The 17,868-nt window shown below is 34.1% G+C and overlaps 1 protein-coding gene across 2 annotated transcripts; it reads right to left on the reverse strand.

Annotated features, from left to right (window-relative positions):
* Window positions 1–696: 696 nt before the first annotated feature.
* On the reverse strand, window positions 697–17,665 carry LOC123549285 (uncharacterized). Of its 2 annotated transcripts, XM_053545512.1 has the most exons (5): window positions 17,177–17,665; window positions 12,598–12,741; window positions 2,422–2,728; window positions 1,857–1,974; window positions 697–1,479 (listed from the first exon to the last, which is right to left on the reverse strand). In XM_053545512.1, exons 1-5 carry the CDS (start codon window positions 17,243–17,245, stop codon window positions 1,071–1,073), a joined length of 1,047 nt encoding a protein of 348 aa, XP_053401487.1. In that variant the 5' UTR covers window positions 17,246–17,665; the 3' UTR covers window positions 697–1,070. The 2 variants fall into 2 exon arrangements, with proteins under 2 accessions (XP_053401487.1, XP_045193167.2); XM_045337232.2 differs by lacking the exons at window positions 12,598–12,741; window positions 17,177–17,665 and adding an exon at window positions 6,305–6,465.
* Window positions 17,666–17,868: the final 203 nt, after the last annotated feature.

Genomic DNA, 17,868 nt, shown 5'->3' on the forward strand with positions numbered 1-17,868 from the left:
GCGTGACAAATACCTGTTTTTAAAACGATAAATGTGATATAGCCTTGGAATGTGACAGCACGAGTTCCAATCAATATTGAAATAAGAATTCGCGTACAACTTCAATGATACTACCTTGCTAAATTTCTATAATGAACTTGTCCATCTTCCAATTTGGACAGTACCATTAACTGTTAAAAGGGGTGCTTACCAAAAAGAAACTGACTAAATCGCGAACAGTGCAGATCATGATCAGACTGCACTGGTCGCAAAGGCAGGGCCAATCGTGTCCAGCATGGTAAAGGTTAATATCTGGGGTGTGTGTGTGTGGGGGGGGGGGGGGGGGGGGGGGGGTGGGGCAATTATTTCTTCAAATGCAAAATTGGAATTCATAATTTGTAAATTTCTGTTTCATTATAGATACAGAAGCCATAATATCCTTAACATAAATCTACGCAGCAAGCAAGATGAGTCTGAATGAGTTATTGCGCGCTTTCGTTCAAAACAACCAAGTTTTTTCACACAAGTATTTTTCTGCTTCCAAAAGTGTCCGAAATGATATTCAAAATGTATCAGAAAAAGTTGATGAAATAGTTCTTTATGGTTATAATTACTTTAGTAAAGGATTTGCACATTTGCCTCTAACGAGCGGGTTGCAATCGTCCTCTTAAATGACATTTGTTTCAACTGAAAAAAAAAACGAAAACAACACATATCGAGAATTTTTTTTTCTGTTGCATAATACTAGAACACTGTTTCAAGAAATGTAATACCAATATATAAGTCACAGTCTTCACCAATTATAACAATTATTTGGAATGTCCCTTACTTGTAAATATAATACAAATCAAAACATATTTATTGATACTGTAAAAAGTACAGTTGAAACTCAGTTTCTCGTATACTTAATGCTCCAGCATTTTACTTCAAGATAACCGAAGTTCGGCTTAAAATGACATTTTGTGCATATGTTTTCGGGACAAGACCGGACTGTCTTTGTGATAATCCGAATTTTGAGATAAGCAAGCTCGGAACATTGAGTTTCAATTGTATTTTATTTCGCTGTGCTTGTACGTGTTTTAAACAAACTCTCACGATATGTCGTTTCTTCGCCAGTTTTCGTAGATATATTTAAACTGAAATGTCGATCTGTGTGTACGAGATAACTTTTCTTGCAGATTACAGTATCGTTCTTTTTGATTTACTGATGCATTGTGCATATATAGCGAACTTCCATGTGAGTTGAACTGTATGTTTTTAAAGTTTATCACTAAATTAGACTCAATTATATTTTCTAAGACATCAAGTTCACAACCATGACAGTCCATCATTAACAGATCCATATCAAACTTGCCCACACGAATACTTTTGAAGAACTCTGTAGCATCCTTCACCACAATCGTACTATTTTCAGCATGATTAGACTTTGTTCCTGTGTTGTTACTTTTTATATTAACATACTCGTTCGTTTTTCCGAGTCCAACATTCAACACGGTGACTCTGAAATAGATAGCAATTGTAACTTATGTCTAAACGTTGGAAACCTGGCACCATGTTAACAAAACAATTTCAGTCTCAGCTGAGTTTGATAATGAAACTTAATTTGTTATTTATCTAAATTGCATGTTTAATGTTATATTAGTTAATTACTATTTCTAAGCGACTATCAATCCCAAACTCAGCTGAGACCGAAAAATGTTTTGTGAACATGAGGCCAGTACTCAAATAAAATTTATAAAAGTCGTTTAAGTCAAACTCTTTTATATATGTAAAACATTTACCCAGCTGGCCTGCAGACGAATACCATATGTTACTAACTATGTCAGTGTTCCCGCCCATGACCTCACCCCTCATCCAAGAAAAAATCAATAAATTACCTTGAATTAGATTTAAACTTCTCTTTAAGGATATCTGCATACATGTCTACGGGTTCCAATATAACGTATCTGGGATTGTACATATTGACCATCATTGTGGCATCTTCACCCGTATGACCTGTGTTCAACATGATTATATATAAATACAACCTAACATGTTTTGTCTAAAGCAAGGCTTTGGCAAACTACTTGAAGTTTCAATAACATCACTCTACATCTTGTTTTTTTTTCCTGCACATCGATGCACATAATCATGTATTTAATGAAAAATTAATTCAAAATCACAGACGCATAAATTTAAAACTAATCAATAAAATTTAAAAGCGTCTGTAAAGTTGATGTCAATGAACTGAAGCATACTTTTACAAATGAAAATCATATTTGCACATTCAACATATACATGGTATGGGTTGAAATGTAAAGTTTGTATGCATTAAATTTCAGCGTAAAAATGCATAATAAAAGTTTCTAAATCGGTTTCATTTAACAAGATGTTGTGACAGATTTCTATCTTTTCACATTTTTATAGACCAGCTAATAGTGTAGCATATTTAAAAGTACTTGCCTCCAACTTCAATTACAAAAGAATCCACGTCTTTCAAGTACTGATGATGAGTTATACAAATGTTACGATTTGCCTCAAACCTTTCCAACTCTCGCTGTATTTCAAATTCATATAAATTTATGCATGATTCTACCTGCCTTCTCTCGGTTTGTTCCACATCATCATCCTTCTCGAAATGTCTTACATTGAAGGCTATAGGATCAGATCTTAAGTTATCAGGTTTTAGAAGAAACCAATCAAAAATCCTCGTCGAAGCAAATATGAAAACGAAGAGTTTGACATTGAACTGTGCTTGATACAAACGGATCTGAAAATAAAACAAACAGTTAACAGTTAAATTGAACTTGAAATTGGCCCCTGCAATCAGCTGGGCACGTTTAGATTAACACAGGGACATTAAGAGTTCTCTCATGTGACCCAAAAGAAATAAAAGTTCTATTATGTGACCAAAAAGAAAATAAATTGACAAAAGAAAATCCTTACCAGGAAATCAAGCCAAGGTAAGGTAATTGTAAGCAAGTACTTCCCTGGAAATGATATGAAATATGAAAAAATGAATATCTATTACTGAAACACAAGAAATTGCCTTTGATTGACAACAAAAAAAAAGGAAAAGAGGAACACGCAAAATAGATGTGAATCATCAACATATGTAAGTCGTCGGATTTTGAGAGGTTATGGAGACTATCTTTTATAGTAATACAGTATATTAGAATTTACTATTTTAGCATGTAAACTGTGCTCATGGAAAGATTGCTTTTGAACCGGTGTATGCTAAGACATTATGCTGGACAGTTCTTCCGAGAGGTCAAAAAAAAATGGCCGTCAACTCAATGTGAATATCAAGTTGCCGCGGTGGCCATGCAAAATGTTTACATACTAACAGATAAAAATGCAGCTTTAAAATTTCAACAAAAACGCAGAACATGCTGCTTTTTTGTAGAACATTACGTGTCAGAACTCGGTTGTTACATACCCCTTAAAACGATTCGCAAACAAATTTTATCACCCATTGAAGCAAGTCAGTCCTACGTGAAACGCTTACCAGCGACCTAACGATACAGGTACCTGTTGAAAAAAAAAATGATAATGGTTAAAGGTCCAATACTAAGGAAAGTGAACATTTTAATTTCTTTTAAATAGCACAGAAACTATTTCATTTTATTGGAAAATGAAAGTTGGTATGTAGAAATTCGAAATAAATCGCAGTATATGTACAATTATTTTTCTATGAAGTATGAAGAAAGTTAAAAAGACCTGGGGGGTCATTCTGTCGATTCATTGAAATTTCAACATAATACACATACATTTCTTTGAGTTCCAAAGACCTTCTGTAAATTTTGACCTACCAATCTTCATTATTTAGTGTCTTGCAGAAGTCTATGTACTGGCTATGAAAAAAATTGCCAACTCACTTTCCCTTAGTAATGGACCTTTAATGCACGGATGTTACCGACCAAATGATAAAGATCTATCAAATAGTTCATAAGAAGGGATCGTTTAAAGTTTTGTATCCCTAAATGCAGTGAAAATACATATCATCAATATAACTTTAGTTTTTCTTCTGTGAAAATAATCTGCAGATATAACTTAACTATATTCGTCTCTAATATTAAACATAGCAAACACGTAAAAAAAACATACAGACCTTGTTCAATGTTGGTGGGCTTAAAGATTGTATGTACATTGTTTCTCTGGATGAATTATTTTACTAGGAAAAATGAACACCAATTATTGCTGGGCTAAAAGGTATATTAAATTATGTACAGTCTTTCTCTGGATAAATAAATTTATTACGAATTTGTCAAGTGGTGGAGAAAACTTGTGTTTAGGATTGGAGAGTATTGCTCATCGGAGCAGTTTTTAAAGACCCACAACAACCTAGTGGCCTACTTCTTTCTTCCCATATGAAAATCATTGTGATAATACTGGTATACTACAGCTGTACTACAAGACGACATATGGACAACTTAGATCCTCCCTGAATTAATAGCTGGTCTTTTTAACTTTCGAGACTGAACTTATTATTGAAAAGGATCTAATGTTGCAATATAATTTCTAGTTTTATATTTGCATTTGATATCAATTCTGACATTTGCAACAATCTTAATATAAGGCAAGTTTTAAATCAGTGTGTAGCTGTCACATTTATTTTTTGTTTTTTGTTGCACAACCAAGATATGCAAAGGGAGCTAATAATAATTTTACAAGCTTTCATTTTTAAATCAGCTGATTAATTATTATAATGATAAATACAAATCTTTGACTGGTATAATACAAAACTTGAAGTTCTTACATTCATATTATTCCTTAGGAAAATCACAGTTACTAAATTTATTCGTATGCTAAAGTGACTCTTATATAACTCCTGGTTCGGCAACCAGGTAGAAAAATATGTCCAGAGTAAATATATTCATTGAAAACAAAGAAGTGAAAGTTAAAAGTTGTGAAAACGAAAAAAGTTAGCAGTTGTTTAAGGGTTAATCAATACTAGCCTTGAAGGCAGACACTGATGGAGTTGATTATAAGATGTATTGTAAATCTTTTCCGATAACCCAGTAAGTGATTACTAGCATTGAAAAATAAATATCCAAAATGGTACATATGTTTTTTCTTACCTCCTGTACTAAGGAAATATTGAACTATTGACATCAGGGGCGTACCCTAGCATACGCCTATACGCCTGTGCGTACAATTAAATTCGACACCGGGAAAATGAAGAAGCTTAAACATTTTAAGTTGTGAAAAAAAAATGCAATAAAATGTAAAGCCCAAAGAGAGTTAGGCGGCTATTTTAAGTTCTTCGTTTAACAATATCATATGCATGAGATTTATCAAATTCGTTTATGAAATAGATCTATTTGTTACTGTTATTATCTTGGAAAAGGTAAGGGTAAATTCCTTGCAAGCATAAGGTTAGTCAAATACAGAAAGAGTTACACATCGCCAAATAGGCCCGCCTTAAATAGCACGCACACAAACAGACAGCGACGACTAGAAGAACACTGTTGGCACCGCTCAGGAACGGGCAATGGTAACACTTTCGATATTTTCTTCATTCTAAATCATATTATATATTGTTTATAAAGAAACAGTTCTCATTTAGTTTTTATCCCAGGTGCTCCTCCTTGCATTATTTTATCACAGGCGGACACTCGGGTAGAACCAATAACCTTCCGTTAACCAGCTGGATGGTTTCTTCATATGAAGAATTCAACGCCCCGAGTGAGGCTCGAACACACATCGATAAGGGGCAAGTGATTCAAATTTAGCGGCCTTAACCACTCGGTCATAGAGGCCCCGAGTAAAACATTGGTATTGAAGCGTGCAAATGGAGAACAAAATGCTTGAGTCATCCAAGGTCACAAGTATTAATATAACATTTAACGTCCGTATCGATGTGCAATTCAATCTATCAATCTACATCCAGATCAGGATACCGAAATACCAAAATACCAAAGCAAACTGCGCAGTTTAAATTTTCGTTTGCTAAAAAATCGATGTTGTTTTATTTTTTTGGAAAATGTTTTCTTTCGTGTATATCAATGATTATTTAATAATATAAAACCTGACACATTCGCAATGTACAGGTAGACGCATTTATAATAAAAAAATCCCTGTCAAAATGCGGATGTAGAAGTCATGCATGGAATTTAAACATGATTTCAAAAACGATAACAACAAAAACTAGAATACCCTAACACAATCAAATCGAGACTCTCTCTCTATATATATATATCACCTACCACATACTCGCAGCACCGCTGTTTGGCTCAAAGTCATGCTGCTCTCCTATCTGGCGTACAGTTCAGTTCAAAATCATCCAGGTACGCCCCCCGATTGTCTATGTTTTATATAGCATAATAGAAAAAGTACGACTTACATTTAACATTTTACTACGCATGTACATGTACATGTACGTATAAAATATCCTCAATACGTGTAAAATATCCTTCCTGTAACTGTTTAAAGTTTTAACAGCTGATAAACCTATACTTAATTTTGCAAAACATATAATATAATCTCACATCTGTTACGCTTCGTATGAAATGGTTGATTTAACGTTAAATATCATAATTTTATTGTCGGGCTATATTTGAAATGTAACTGACAATGTATCTGAATTTTTAACAAAATTACAATTTCAGTTGAGAAGAAATTTAATTTTTACTTCTGTGTTATGTAACAGTGACCATCAAGACTATAGTCATTTTGTTCAGTAAAATTTTCGTTTGAAATCGGTACATTTCGTCAGCGCCCGTAAAAAATTCCGCCGATTTAAACCATGCATGCCCGAGCATAAATTAATATTCTTAACGCATTTGTAAAAATCTTTAATAACTTGACTATGAAATTAATATCCCGCTGATAGATATTATAGAGTTACATTTACCCATAAAGACGAACCATACACCACGGCAAAACTCCGTTTAAATAAGATTGAATAGAGCATGAAACTACCGAGCGATTTTCATGAAACGTTCATGGTATTTTCTTTCCTTGTGCGAATGTACCCACTTCGAGTATTTTAGCTTTCATGATTTGAAAATTGTGACAGTGGTCGCGGGAGTTTTACGTTTTATACGGCATATACGGTTGCACACCTGCGCATCTAGGGATGTATATTGTATCGGGCTGAGGAACACAGCTTCCCAGTTTGAAGTGCTACATCCCCAAACTGACCAATGTTGAGCTATTGAACACTTTATGTTGTTCAATGTACTACTTCTAGCAGTCTCTATAAGAACTATGGCATGAATACATTTTGCCGCACTTGTCTTAATGTTTTCTCAATTTCAAAGTCCAAATCGAACGAATATCTGGATTATGCAAAGGGCAATCGGACACGTCATAGACGTCCGATCCTTATGATACAATTATGAGAAATGTTAGATACTTGTCTTGTAGACCTAACATGGTAGATATGTACTTCTCTTGAAACGATATATAATGTCAAACAATAAAGACTCTTTCATAATTTATTGAAACAATATGCACAAATTATGCACGCAATTGTGGTGTTTTTAGCATGAGCATTTAGCATAAAAAGAGACAATCACATATTGAAAAATTGGATATTGTTTTCATAGAATATAAATGATGGAATGATGAAAGAAAATGGTAAAGCAAAGCATGATTTTTTGTTTAAATGAAAGACGTGGTATGAGATCTGACTAGAATGCATTCAACCAAAAACATATAAAATTCCATTCGCTTCACATATCTCAAACATAATTGGTGTTAACCAAGTACACAGGTACTTATTTGTGTTAATGAAATTTCTTTAGTGAGTTCAGATTTATATATATTATTCAATGTCTTCTTTTCTTTAGTTTACGTTCAAACAAAATTGGAGATGAATGCTGCCAGGTCAGTGGTAGCTGAAGAATCTTTAGCAATGTACAGTGCATTAAAATTTGAAAAATGATTGGCTTCCGAGGTGGCTACATCATATATCTAGTATAACGAGCGTGACAGAGCAGTAGTTATCGAGTTTCGTGACATAAGAATATAAACATAAAATTACAATCGCCTTAACTGGCACAAAATTAATGTAAAACATGTATTGATATACGGTATGACTTTACAACATGTCTATATCAAAGCAGTAGAAGCCAACTCATTGGATATTGATCTTTTGTTTCTCCCACGATAAACAGGATAATTCCGATAGATAAAAGGCATTGATCTACTTTTGGAACTCAATAACATTGATCATTAATAGAAATCAATGGCGCGAAACTAACAGTGAACGCATGTAAGTGACATTCAGGAACTATGCGGGGTTTCTCTACCTGATTTTGTAAAGAAAGTTTTTAACTCTTGCTCATGTGCAAATATATCTCCTTATCCCTGGTGATTAAGTAACAGTACGTTACATTTAATGTCTTTGTGAAAGTGGGTCCTCGCAGATACGCTGATGAGAAACAACCGAATGATCTGGGTCATTTTTATGAAGTTTTTAACTCTTGCGCATGCGCTAATATATCTCCTAGTGAATAGTGATAACGTCACGTGAACAGAGAGGTTTTGTTTCTTGCCTGAATTATTAGCTAATTTAGTTGTGATGTAATTGTAATTTGCGAGCGAAAAAGAACTTTGTATGCTTTTATGCTTTCAATTTCATACGAATATCAGTTAAAACGAATGATACAGTATTCGAGGGAAGCGAGAAGGACATGTGTACATGTACGAAAATAGGTTCTGTTTTACAGCTGTAAAAAGTCTGTAAAAGACATGTATTTTTAACTTACAGCTGTAAAAGACCTGTAAGTGGAATGACCAGAAATACATTTACAACTTACAGGTGGGTCTAAGACCAAGGAATCTTGTATCAAAAAGGTATGTCACAAAGGTCCACTATAACACATTAATAATTGGCTGAATTCACAAACACACACAACTGCAAACACACACAACTGCAAAAATTGTCAATGCCATTAAATTTCGCCTTATCCCTTAGCCTGCTAATTTTCTAAAATGGACTGTCCTGCATTCAATTTGGACAGTACCACTTATTATTCAAAGGGGTGTTTGATGGAAATTTTCTGACTAATAGCGAACAGTGCAGACCATGATCAGCCTGCAGACTAATCTTGGTCTGCACTGATCGCAAAGGCAGAATCACTTGTCGACAGCAGGCTGATCTTGGTCTGCACTGATCGCAAAGGCAGAATCACTTGTCGCCAGCAGGCTAATCTTGGTCTGCACTGATCGCAAAGGCAGAATCGCTTGTCGCCAGCAGGCTAATCTTGGTTTGCACTGATCGCAAAGGCAGAATCGCTTGTCGCCAGCAGGCTAATCTTGGTCTGCACTGATCGCAAAGGCAGAATCACTTGTCGCCAGCAGGCTAATCTTGGTCTGCACTGATCGCAAAGTCAGAATCACTGATCGCAAAGGCAGAATCACTTGGCGCCAGCAGGCTAAAGGTTAAAGTAGTACGGAGCATGTGCTAATGTTTAGATTGATCTAAAAAGAATATTTCACAAGTAATACGACATTCATTGCAACCTTATACTATGTATATGTACAGCAGTTCGTCATAATGTTACATTTGATGAAGGTCTAATATGTACAAGACCTGGAAAAGGTCACTGTATGTTGTATATGCATCAATCTTGAAGTACGTATACATTGCACGGTGTTACATAAGTGGAGGTATCTGGAATCACAGATTGCAACTTTCCAAAAACTAGCTATACAAATTAGCACGCCAGGTTATTGCAATCTGTATGACCTTTCATTTCTTATATCTTCTGTCGGCCTGAAATATAAAATGGAATATATTGAATAAATATTAATCATACGAAGTAGATCTTTGTCTTTACGTGATTTTAATTTCATTACAGATTGCCTGGTGTTCAATTCTTTCTACGGAAACTGGAATAATGGTTAACATTTTAAAAAAACTAACAGTCAGAAATGACGTTTCAGATGATTTCTTCACTTTATATAGAGACAGACCCTAAAATTTTCAATAATTATACATTAAATAAAGTCTAGAAATTTATTTCAAAGTCCTTGAAATAACCAAAAATGATTTCACAAATGTGAAGTTTATGATAGTTTTGTTAATATCAATAACAGAAGTTTTAATTTTTAATTTAAAGTTGTGATCCACAAAGAATGACAACTCTTGCCTTGTGCTAGTACTTATAAGCAGAGATATCTATTAGTTTACTTCCCTTGCAATTACACAACTGAGTGGAAAATGAAAACTGTTTTTGACACAATATCATACTTTTTTCAACAATAAAAACATTTAGGATTTAATCATTTGTGTTTGATTTACCCCTCAAAACATGGTTCCTATGATTCTTTCAACTTAAATATGGTAAAAAATTAACTTTTAACAAGCCAATAATAAAATGAAATACCAGTAAGTAATTAATACTGCAGATAATACAGTTTTGCTTGTATCAAAGTGTCACAATAGAAGCACTTTTGTAATACAGAACACCTGGTAGTATTAGTAAAGGTGCAATTATATTTATCTCTATTTCCTATGCCTACTTTATAGGACTACAACATTTTTTTATAGCACCAACATTGCGCTTTTTTCTACGGAGGCTGATTTCTGCCGTTTGGATTCTTCGTGTCTTAGGCGTGTGTTGGGGCGAAGACACCAGGATACAGAACATTTAATGCTTTATGTGTGGACACAAGAAATAGTATACTGACACTGTCGTGTCGGTTAGCATTGTCATGTTGTAAGTTCTGTCAGATAAAGGTTAATGCCTTCTGTGCACGACATAATTTCGATTATTTTGAGAATATAAAAATGATAAAGAGCATTGTGAATTCGTCTATAGTTTCTCGGTCTATATCAGCGGCAAAGGTGTCCGGTACATGTGTGTATTGAGTTTAATGACTTATTCTTGTGTCCTAGAGCAATTATTATATAAAAATCATACTAATATGACTACTATGTTTACAACTACTTTCTTTATATGAACAGGAAAAAAAAAACTATCATCTTTTTTCCCATTCAAACTCTGCCTTTAGTTAGCTAAATCCATCAACGTTTGCAATTTCATCAACACATTATCAAATGTTTATGTGTTTTTCGACAATCTGACTTCGTATCTAACAGTACGCAGAGCGAATCGTCACTCTGACAATATCGCGTAACAACGAATCGAGCTATATTAAATAGTCAGTAAAATCAACATTCTAGACCTTCCGCGGACAAAGCGGCCATTGCAATATGAATTCTAACTTAAAAAGTACAAACTAACAGCCAAAGTTCTATTTACACAGCACAAACATTTGGCCACAATCCGTGTTCCAAACTCTTTTGCTTCTAAATCCAACCGCGTACGATTTTTATATTACACTAGCGCTGACCAGTTTCGACTACATTTAGCTACAGCGATTACTTTAGATTATATTGACACTATTAGCGTACTTGAACTGCTTTGTGGCCAAAGACTAGTATTGATCTTACAGTATTAAAATCTGTTGTATAGCTGCACTATTGGCTTGGCTCATCTTTGTTGTATTACTCTTTTTTTTCCAAAGTTGCGTGATTTGTAATGGCAGCTACTAGTACTTGATCGAATAAAGCTTTACAGGAATTGAACTTTGGTGTTTGGTTTATAGCTTACAGTTAAAATTTGGCTTTGTCCGCGCAAGGTCCTGAATGTTGATTTTACTGACTGCTTATAGCTTGATTTGTTGTTACGCGATGTTGTCAGAGTTAGGATTCGCTCTGTGTACTGCTCGATACGATGTCGGATTGTCGAAAAACAGATAGATATATGAAAATGTGATGAGGCAATTTTCAAAGTTGATGGATTTGAATAACTGAAGGCAATGTTTGAATGGGAAAATAGCTGATATCAAACACTTTTCTGGCCACATAAAGAAAGTAGTAAACATAGCCTATGAGGGGTAAAAAAAACCCTTGCCTAGGGAGTAGTCATATTAGTGTGTTTTTATGATTATGGCTATAGGACACAAGCATAAGTCATTAAAGTCAATCCACTCATGAACCGGACCCCTTTAACCGGCAGCAGTCAAATTGGGCGGTTGGTTGACTGGCGGAGATTAAACCATGGCCAGCCATTGCGCCATAATAAATCTCGGGCCAAAAATTTATATCGTGCTCTGAACGCGCTTATTTATAAAAGTGGAACTTACCTCAACTAATTCTCCGATACAATACTTTTCCAACATGTCGTAAGCATCTGCCGAGTGACCTTTAGACTCAAATGGTATTGTAGCATCACAGCCGGCATTCTCGAAAATAATTTCCTCGCCACCTGGATGCTACAAGAACACAGATACTGTAAAATCATTTAATTTCGTGGGCATGAAATTTCGTGGTTTTGGTCAAAACGTCAATTTCGTGGGGATATGAATTCGTGGATTTCAACTTTCGAACATAAAATTAATGGGAATTTTACTTGTTCGTCGGGATTAAATTTGGCGGATTGACTCAACCACGAAATCCACGAAAATTGGTCTCCCACGAATATTAATGATTTCACAGTATGTGCATAAAATGAACAGAGAACGGTGCTACTTTAACTCTGTTTTGACATGCTATGTATAATAATTGTTTGTAGTCATTGTTTAACATTCTGTCTAAATGACCACAATATGTTTACCTATATTTAAAAATGTTTACGAAAAGATGAATAGTTTGTAGGAAGTAAATTTAAATGTACTCACATTTGCAATGAAGTCCGTGACGTCATAAACTTTATCCGACAGTACTATCCAACAAGAAGTGAGGTCACAGTGTTGTGCAACGTCGGCCATAGTGAATTGTTCAAACGACATTCCACGTCGTAATATTTCGCTAACGTTCTTTCCCTAAGTATTAAGAAAGAACACAGACATTTCAAAATAGTATAAGAGGTGAATCAACTGACGGTATACAAAATAATTTTATGTAGCAATCTGTGCCAAACTACCTTGTTAGGTATTATGAGATAAGCTGCATGCCAACTTTAAACAATACAGATTAAAAGTATTTTAAAAACTTTATTCTGTCTTTTAATTTATAGAGGTACACGTAAAGGTCTTTTTAAAATCATAAAGATACAAGATAAAAACTTGAAAACACATTCAGCATAATATATTTAGCTTCTATTGAGCAAATACACTGTTAAACTGTTTAGCCAAAAAGGCACGTTTAAGATTTCTCATTGTGTAATTATAATCCCTGTAATTAAAATATTCTGTAAGCAATTATGTTTTAACTTCCATAAAATAGAAAATCTAAACAGAATGTTAGACCAAGAACGGTTAGCATGTTTTGAAACAACTGATAACCTATGGACTACTGAAATAGGTTGAGATGTTAGAGCTGAAAACCACTAAATGAGCCTTACCATGAGAAAACCAACACCAGCATAGATCCAGACTGTTCGCTTTCAAACCCTATTGCAATTAGAGAAACTGTTAGCGAACAGCATGGATCCTGACCAGACTGCGCGGATGCGCCGGCTGGTCTGGACCCATGCTCGTCGCAAACACACTATGTTGGTTTTCTCATGGTGCAGCTCAAAACAATCGAAGATTTTCGACTCTTTCTCCAGAGACTGATATAATCTTGAAGAACTACATGACTATTTCTATAAGGTGCCGTTAAAAGATGTTCTAAATTCATTTATGGATATTAAAAACAATTCTGAAACATCACTGATATATGTATGGATATAACAAATCATTTTGCTTATCATTAATTTACGGACATCACAAAATCGCTTTTTGGTATCATGATTATTTTCGGATTTTATTAAATGCATTAAAAAGCTAAAGATGTCTAAAATCGGATATTCTGAAATCCTAAAATTAGCTTTTTTACGATATCCTTAATCCAATTAAGTGATATCAATTTTATGATATCAATAAGTAAATAATTGATATCCTATAATAAAGACTATTTCTGGATATTTAAAAACTGATTTTATGATATCAAAATTATGCAATAATATATTGTGTACGAAAGCTTGATATCCAATCGGATTATAGATATCACTAAATTACCCATATTTTGAAATATCTTTATTTATTTTTTTTTATTAACATCATAACATGTTTCTAGATATCAAAATAAATTTATTACACATCATTAAACAGGTTTAAATAGCTTATTGTAACACATGCCTTTATATAATTCGCCAGTACACATTTTACTTGATGACTTATTGAATGCCTTGCCGGTATCCATTAGTTATATGCATATATTTTCCTCATATGTTTGTATATATTTACAAACTGAGAATGGAATGAAATGAACTTGGAGACATGGATAAATTGTAGGGATTAAACGTAATTTACATGTTTTCTGGATAATCGATAATCTAAAGACAACCAATTACCAAAATAAAGGACCTAGACTAGTATCCTGTCACTTGCAGTATTTTCGACCCGATATCAGGGTGCCGTATATCTTTCTTGATATACCGTCAGTTGATCATGTGACCAGTGATATACGGTCAGTTGATCATGTGACCTTATGGTCCATATTGTTGTCATAAGAAATTTTGCAACGAAACCATCATCATTGTGTTGGAAATGTCCAAACTAAGAAAATGAGAGGTCAAATATTAGCTTTTTTTACGAATCCTAATCAACTAAGTGATATTCAATTTTTGGATAATAAGTAATAATTGATACTAAATAAAGACTATCATTTAAAAATGATTCGATATCAAAAATGCAAAAATGGTACAACTTATATCAATCGGATATAGAACACTATCTACCATATTTTGAATACTTATATTCATTTTTTTTTTACATCATAACACTAGAAATTCATGAATTTTAACCTTAAACATTTATAGTAGAACGAATTTTATATAATAGCACATTTACTTGATGTATTGAGTTGCCGTATCCATTTTAGAATGTAAATTTTTCCCCTTGTTCGTTATATATGTTCCGAGTGACATAATAACTGGAGACAGCAACATTTGAAGGGATTAACGAATTAAAGTTTTTGAAAGATAATTAAGAAAACATTAAAAATAAAGACTAGATAGACACTTGAGTACGACGTTCATGAAAATGTAGGACATACCAGTGATCTCGTCATCATCAATGTTTAAAGAAGCGCGAACCTCCATTGTGTTAATGTCAAACTAAGTGAGTTAAATAATTGACGTATTATTCAAAAACAAATCTTTCGTTTAAGGAACCTCATTTAGCTTGACGCGCTACAAATATGACGTCATTAAAGCGGTTGTCGCACACTAATTTTTATAAATTGCCAAATATCGGAAAATGAAGTAAAGACAAGATAAATAGAATAATAGGTTAGTGCCTAAGATGGAGAAAGTTAATCTGGCTCGGCTCCGGACGTTATCTGGTTCGCCTTCGGCTCACCCGATAACCTCCTCCACCTCGCCAGATAAACTTTCTCATCTACGGCACTAACCTATAATTATTCTCTATATACCTCATGGTGACGCTTCACTGCTTTTGAAAACATACATTGGTTGGGCAATTACGTCATTATTATCCCCCCGCCAAAGGCGAAGGGGATATTAGAAATGCTCTCCGTCCGTGCGTCCGTCCGTCCGACCGTGTGTCCGCAACGATCTTTGTCCGGAGCATAACTCCTAAAGTACTGGAGGGATTTTCTTCAAACTTCATACACTGATAGAACACCTTGGGAGGAAGTGCAGTGTTCAAGAACAATAACTTTACCTTTCCTATTTTTGAGTTATTCCCCTTTATCTTATTTTCTCTAAAACAAATTGTCCTGAGCATAAGCATAACTCCAAAAGTACTGGAGGGATTTTCTTCAAACTTCATACACTGATAGAACACATTGGGAGGAAGTGCAATGTGCAAGAACAATAACTCTACCTTGCCTACTTTTTAAGTTATTCTCCTTTATCATTTTTTCTTAAAAAATTTTGTCCGGAGCATATATTCTTCATGCATGGAGGGATTTTGATATATCTTGGCACAAATGTTCACCACCACGAGTCGGAGTGTCCTGCGCAAGAACCAGGTCCCTAGGTCTAAGGTCAAGGTCACACTTAGAGGTCAAAGGATACAAGAATGAAACCCTTGTCCGGAGCATTTCTTCTTCATACATAGAGGAATTTTGATATAACTTGGCACAAATGTTCACCACCACGAGACGGAGTGTCATGCGCAAGATCCAGGTCCCTAGGTCTAATGTCACACTTAGAGGCCAAAGGTCAGATACAAGAATGACATTGTCCGAAGCATTTCGTCTTCATGCATGGAGGGATTTTGATGTAACTTGGCACAATTATACACCATCATGAGACGAAGTGTCATGCGCAGTTCCCTTCTTTAGAATTACTTCCCTTTGTTGTTACTTTAAATAGCTTATATTGTAACATTTTCATTATTAGTGGTAGGGAAAAATCGAGACCATTTTTCTGTAGTAATACATGCATGCTACATCCAATTTTGAGATGCATTTTGACCAATCTCTACCTGGTTACCTGGCAAAGATTTTTGTGTGGACTTACAATTTTTTTTTTTTTTTTTTTTTTTTTTTTAAGATTAACTTCCCTTAGTTGTTACTATAAATAACTTATATTGTAACATTTTTATAACTGACCGTAGGGAAAAAAACAAGACCACTTTTCTGTGGTACAACACAGATGTTACTTTCCAATTTTAGGTGTATTTTAAGGTATCTCTACCTGGTAAGGAGTTTTTTTGTGGACTTAGAAAAAACAAAAGAATTACAATGATTACTAAACAACCACAAAATTAAAATTACATCTGCAAATACAGGTGCTAGAGTAAAGAAATTTGCTGTGACGGGCGTATATTGTGACATTCTGGCACTCTTGTTTATTCTTATGAAAAGTGTTGAAAACCTGGTTTCGTAGCATTGCCGCGTTTCTTGTTTACTTTAAAATCTGATCTAAAATTTATAAAAATAAATATCTGTTTTTAAAACAGACTAGAAACACGAGAAGAAATTTCGGAATATTTGTTCAAATAGTCACTTTTAACGTGACGACTCACGTAGTTGTACAGGTGATAATGTGCATAATTGTTTTGGAATACTTTGGTTATTTTGTTTGAGTCCAGGTTATTTCGCATCTTATTAAAGCAGGCTGATGACCAAGTACTGTAACTATTGCATGATAAAAGGTTGTCAGTTGCGATTGTTGAAGTACATATAATAGTGTTTAAGTACATGTAATAGTGTTACTGCGGAGTTGAAACTTACACCAGTTATATTTTATAAATATTAAATGAAGGTTTGTCAATCAAAAACGTTTATATAATATGAAAATACCTTTGTAAAAGCATTCTGGACGCAAGATAGGATGTTCATCTTGATTCCTGATCCCATTGTTAATTCCATGCCCCGCTTTCAGTCGGCTTTTAAACTCTATTGTCTTTAATATGTTAAAAAGATTTGAATAGCTGTAACACCCACGATCCTTTTAATTTTTTGGTACTTTTTTTGAAACGATGTATTCTTTGTTTCAGTTTTGCAGTTGAAGTATTTTTGCCGTTTATTATGCTCACTATAGTCAGTTTACTATTACACACATATCTCAATTCATCTTATATTATAAATACAAATTGCCGAATAATTATCTGTGTTTTATCTGCCATCAAAAGTATGAATAACCACAAAAAACAACAAAAAAACAAATATTTCGTCCTAGATATTAAATAAAACTTTGCATCACTGAATCACTGACAGTTTTGAATGAATTCCAGCAGTATATTTACATTTTATATAAATGCTTTCATTTTCGAACTAGTTTATAGACACATTTACATCGTGTAATGACGTCACTTTAACCTTGATTGCAGATTAAAGGTCTTTGTTCTCAATTATTCGTTTAAATATAGCATTAATACCATATAAACACATTCAGTATCTTATCTTGATAAAGACTTGACGCTTGTTTTTGTTTTAACTTGTTGGCTTCTTCTTAAACAATTAAATATTCAACAAAATGATATAAACATAAT

This window comes from Mercenaria mercenaria, chromosome 6 (assembly GCF_021730395.1).
Source record: "Mercenaria mercenaria strain notata chromosome 6, MADL_Memer_1, whole genome shotgun sequence".
Taxonomy (NCBI): domain Eukaryota; kingdom Metazoa; phylum Mollusca; class Bivalvia; order Venerida; family Veneridae; genus Mercenaria; species Mercenaria mercenaria.

What these genes read in the sequence shown, in the direction of transcription:
- LOC123549285 (XM_053545512.1), bottom strand. Translation starts at nt 17,245, where the DNA reads ATGGAATTAACAATGGGATCAGGAATCAAGATGAACATCCTATCTTGC. An exon ending in TCACGGACTTCATTGCAAAT is followed by an intron (nt 2,729 to 12,597) that starts GTGAGTACATTT and finishes TTTTATTTTCAG; the next exon opens with ATCCGTTTGTATCAAGCACA. An exon ending in AAGTTTAAATCTAATTCAAG is followed by an intron (nt 1,480 to 1,856) that starts GTAATTTATTGA and finishes TATCTATTTCAG; the next exon opens with AGTCACCGTGTTGAATGTTG.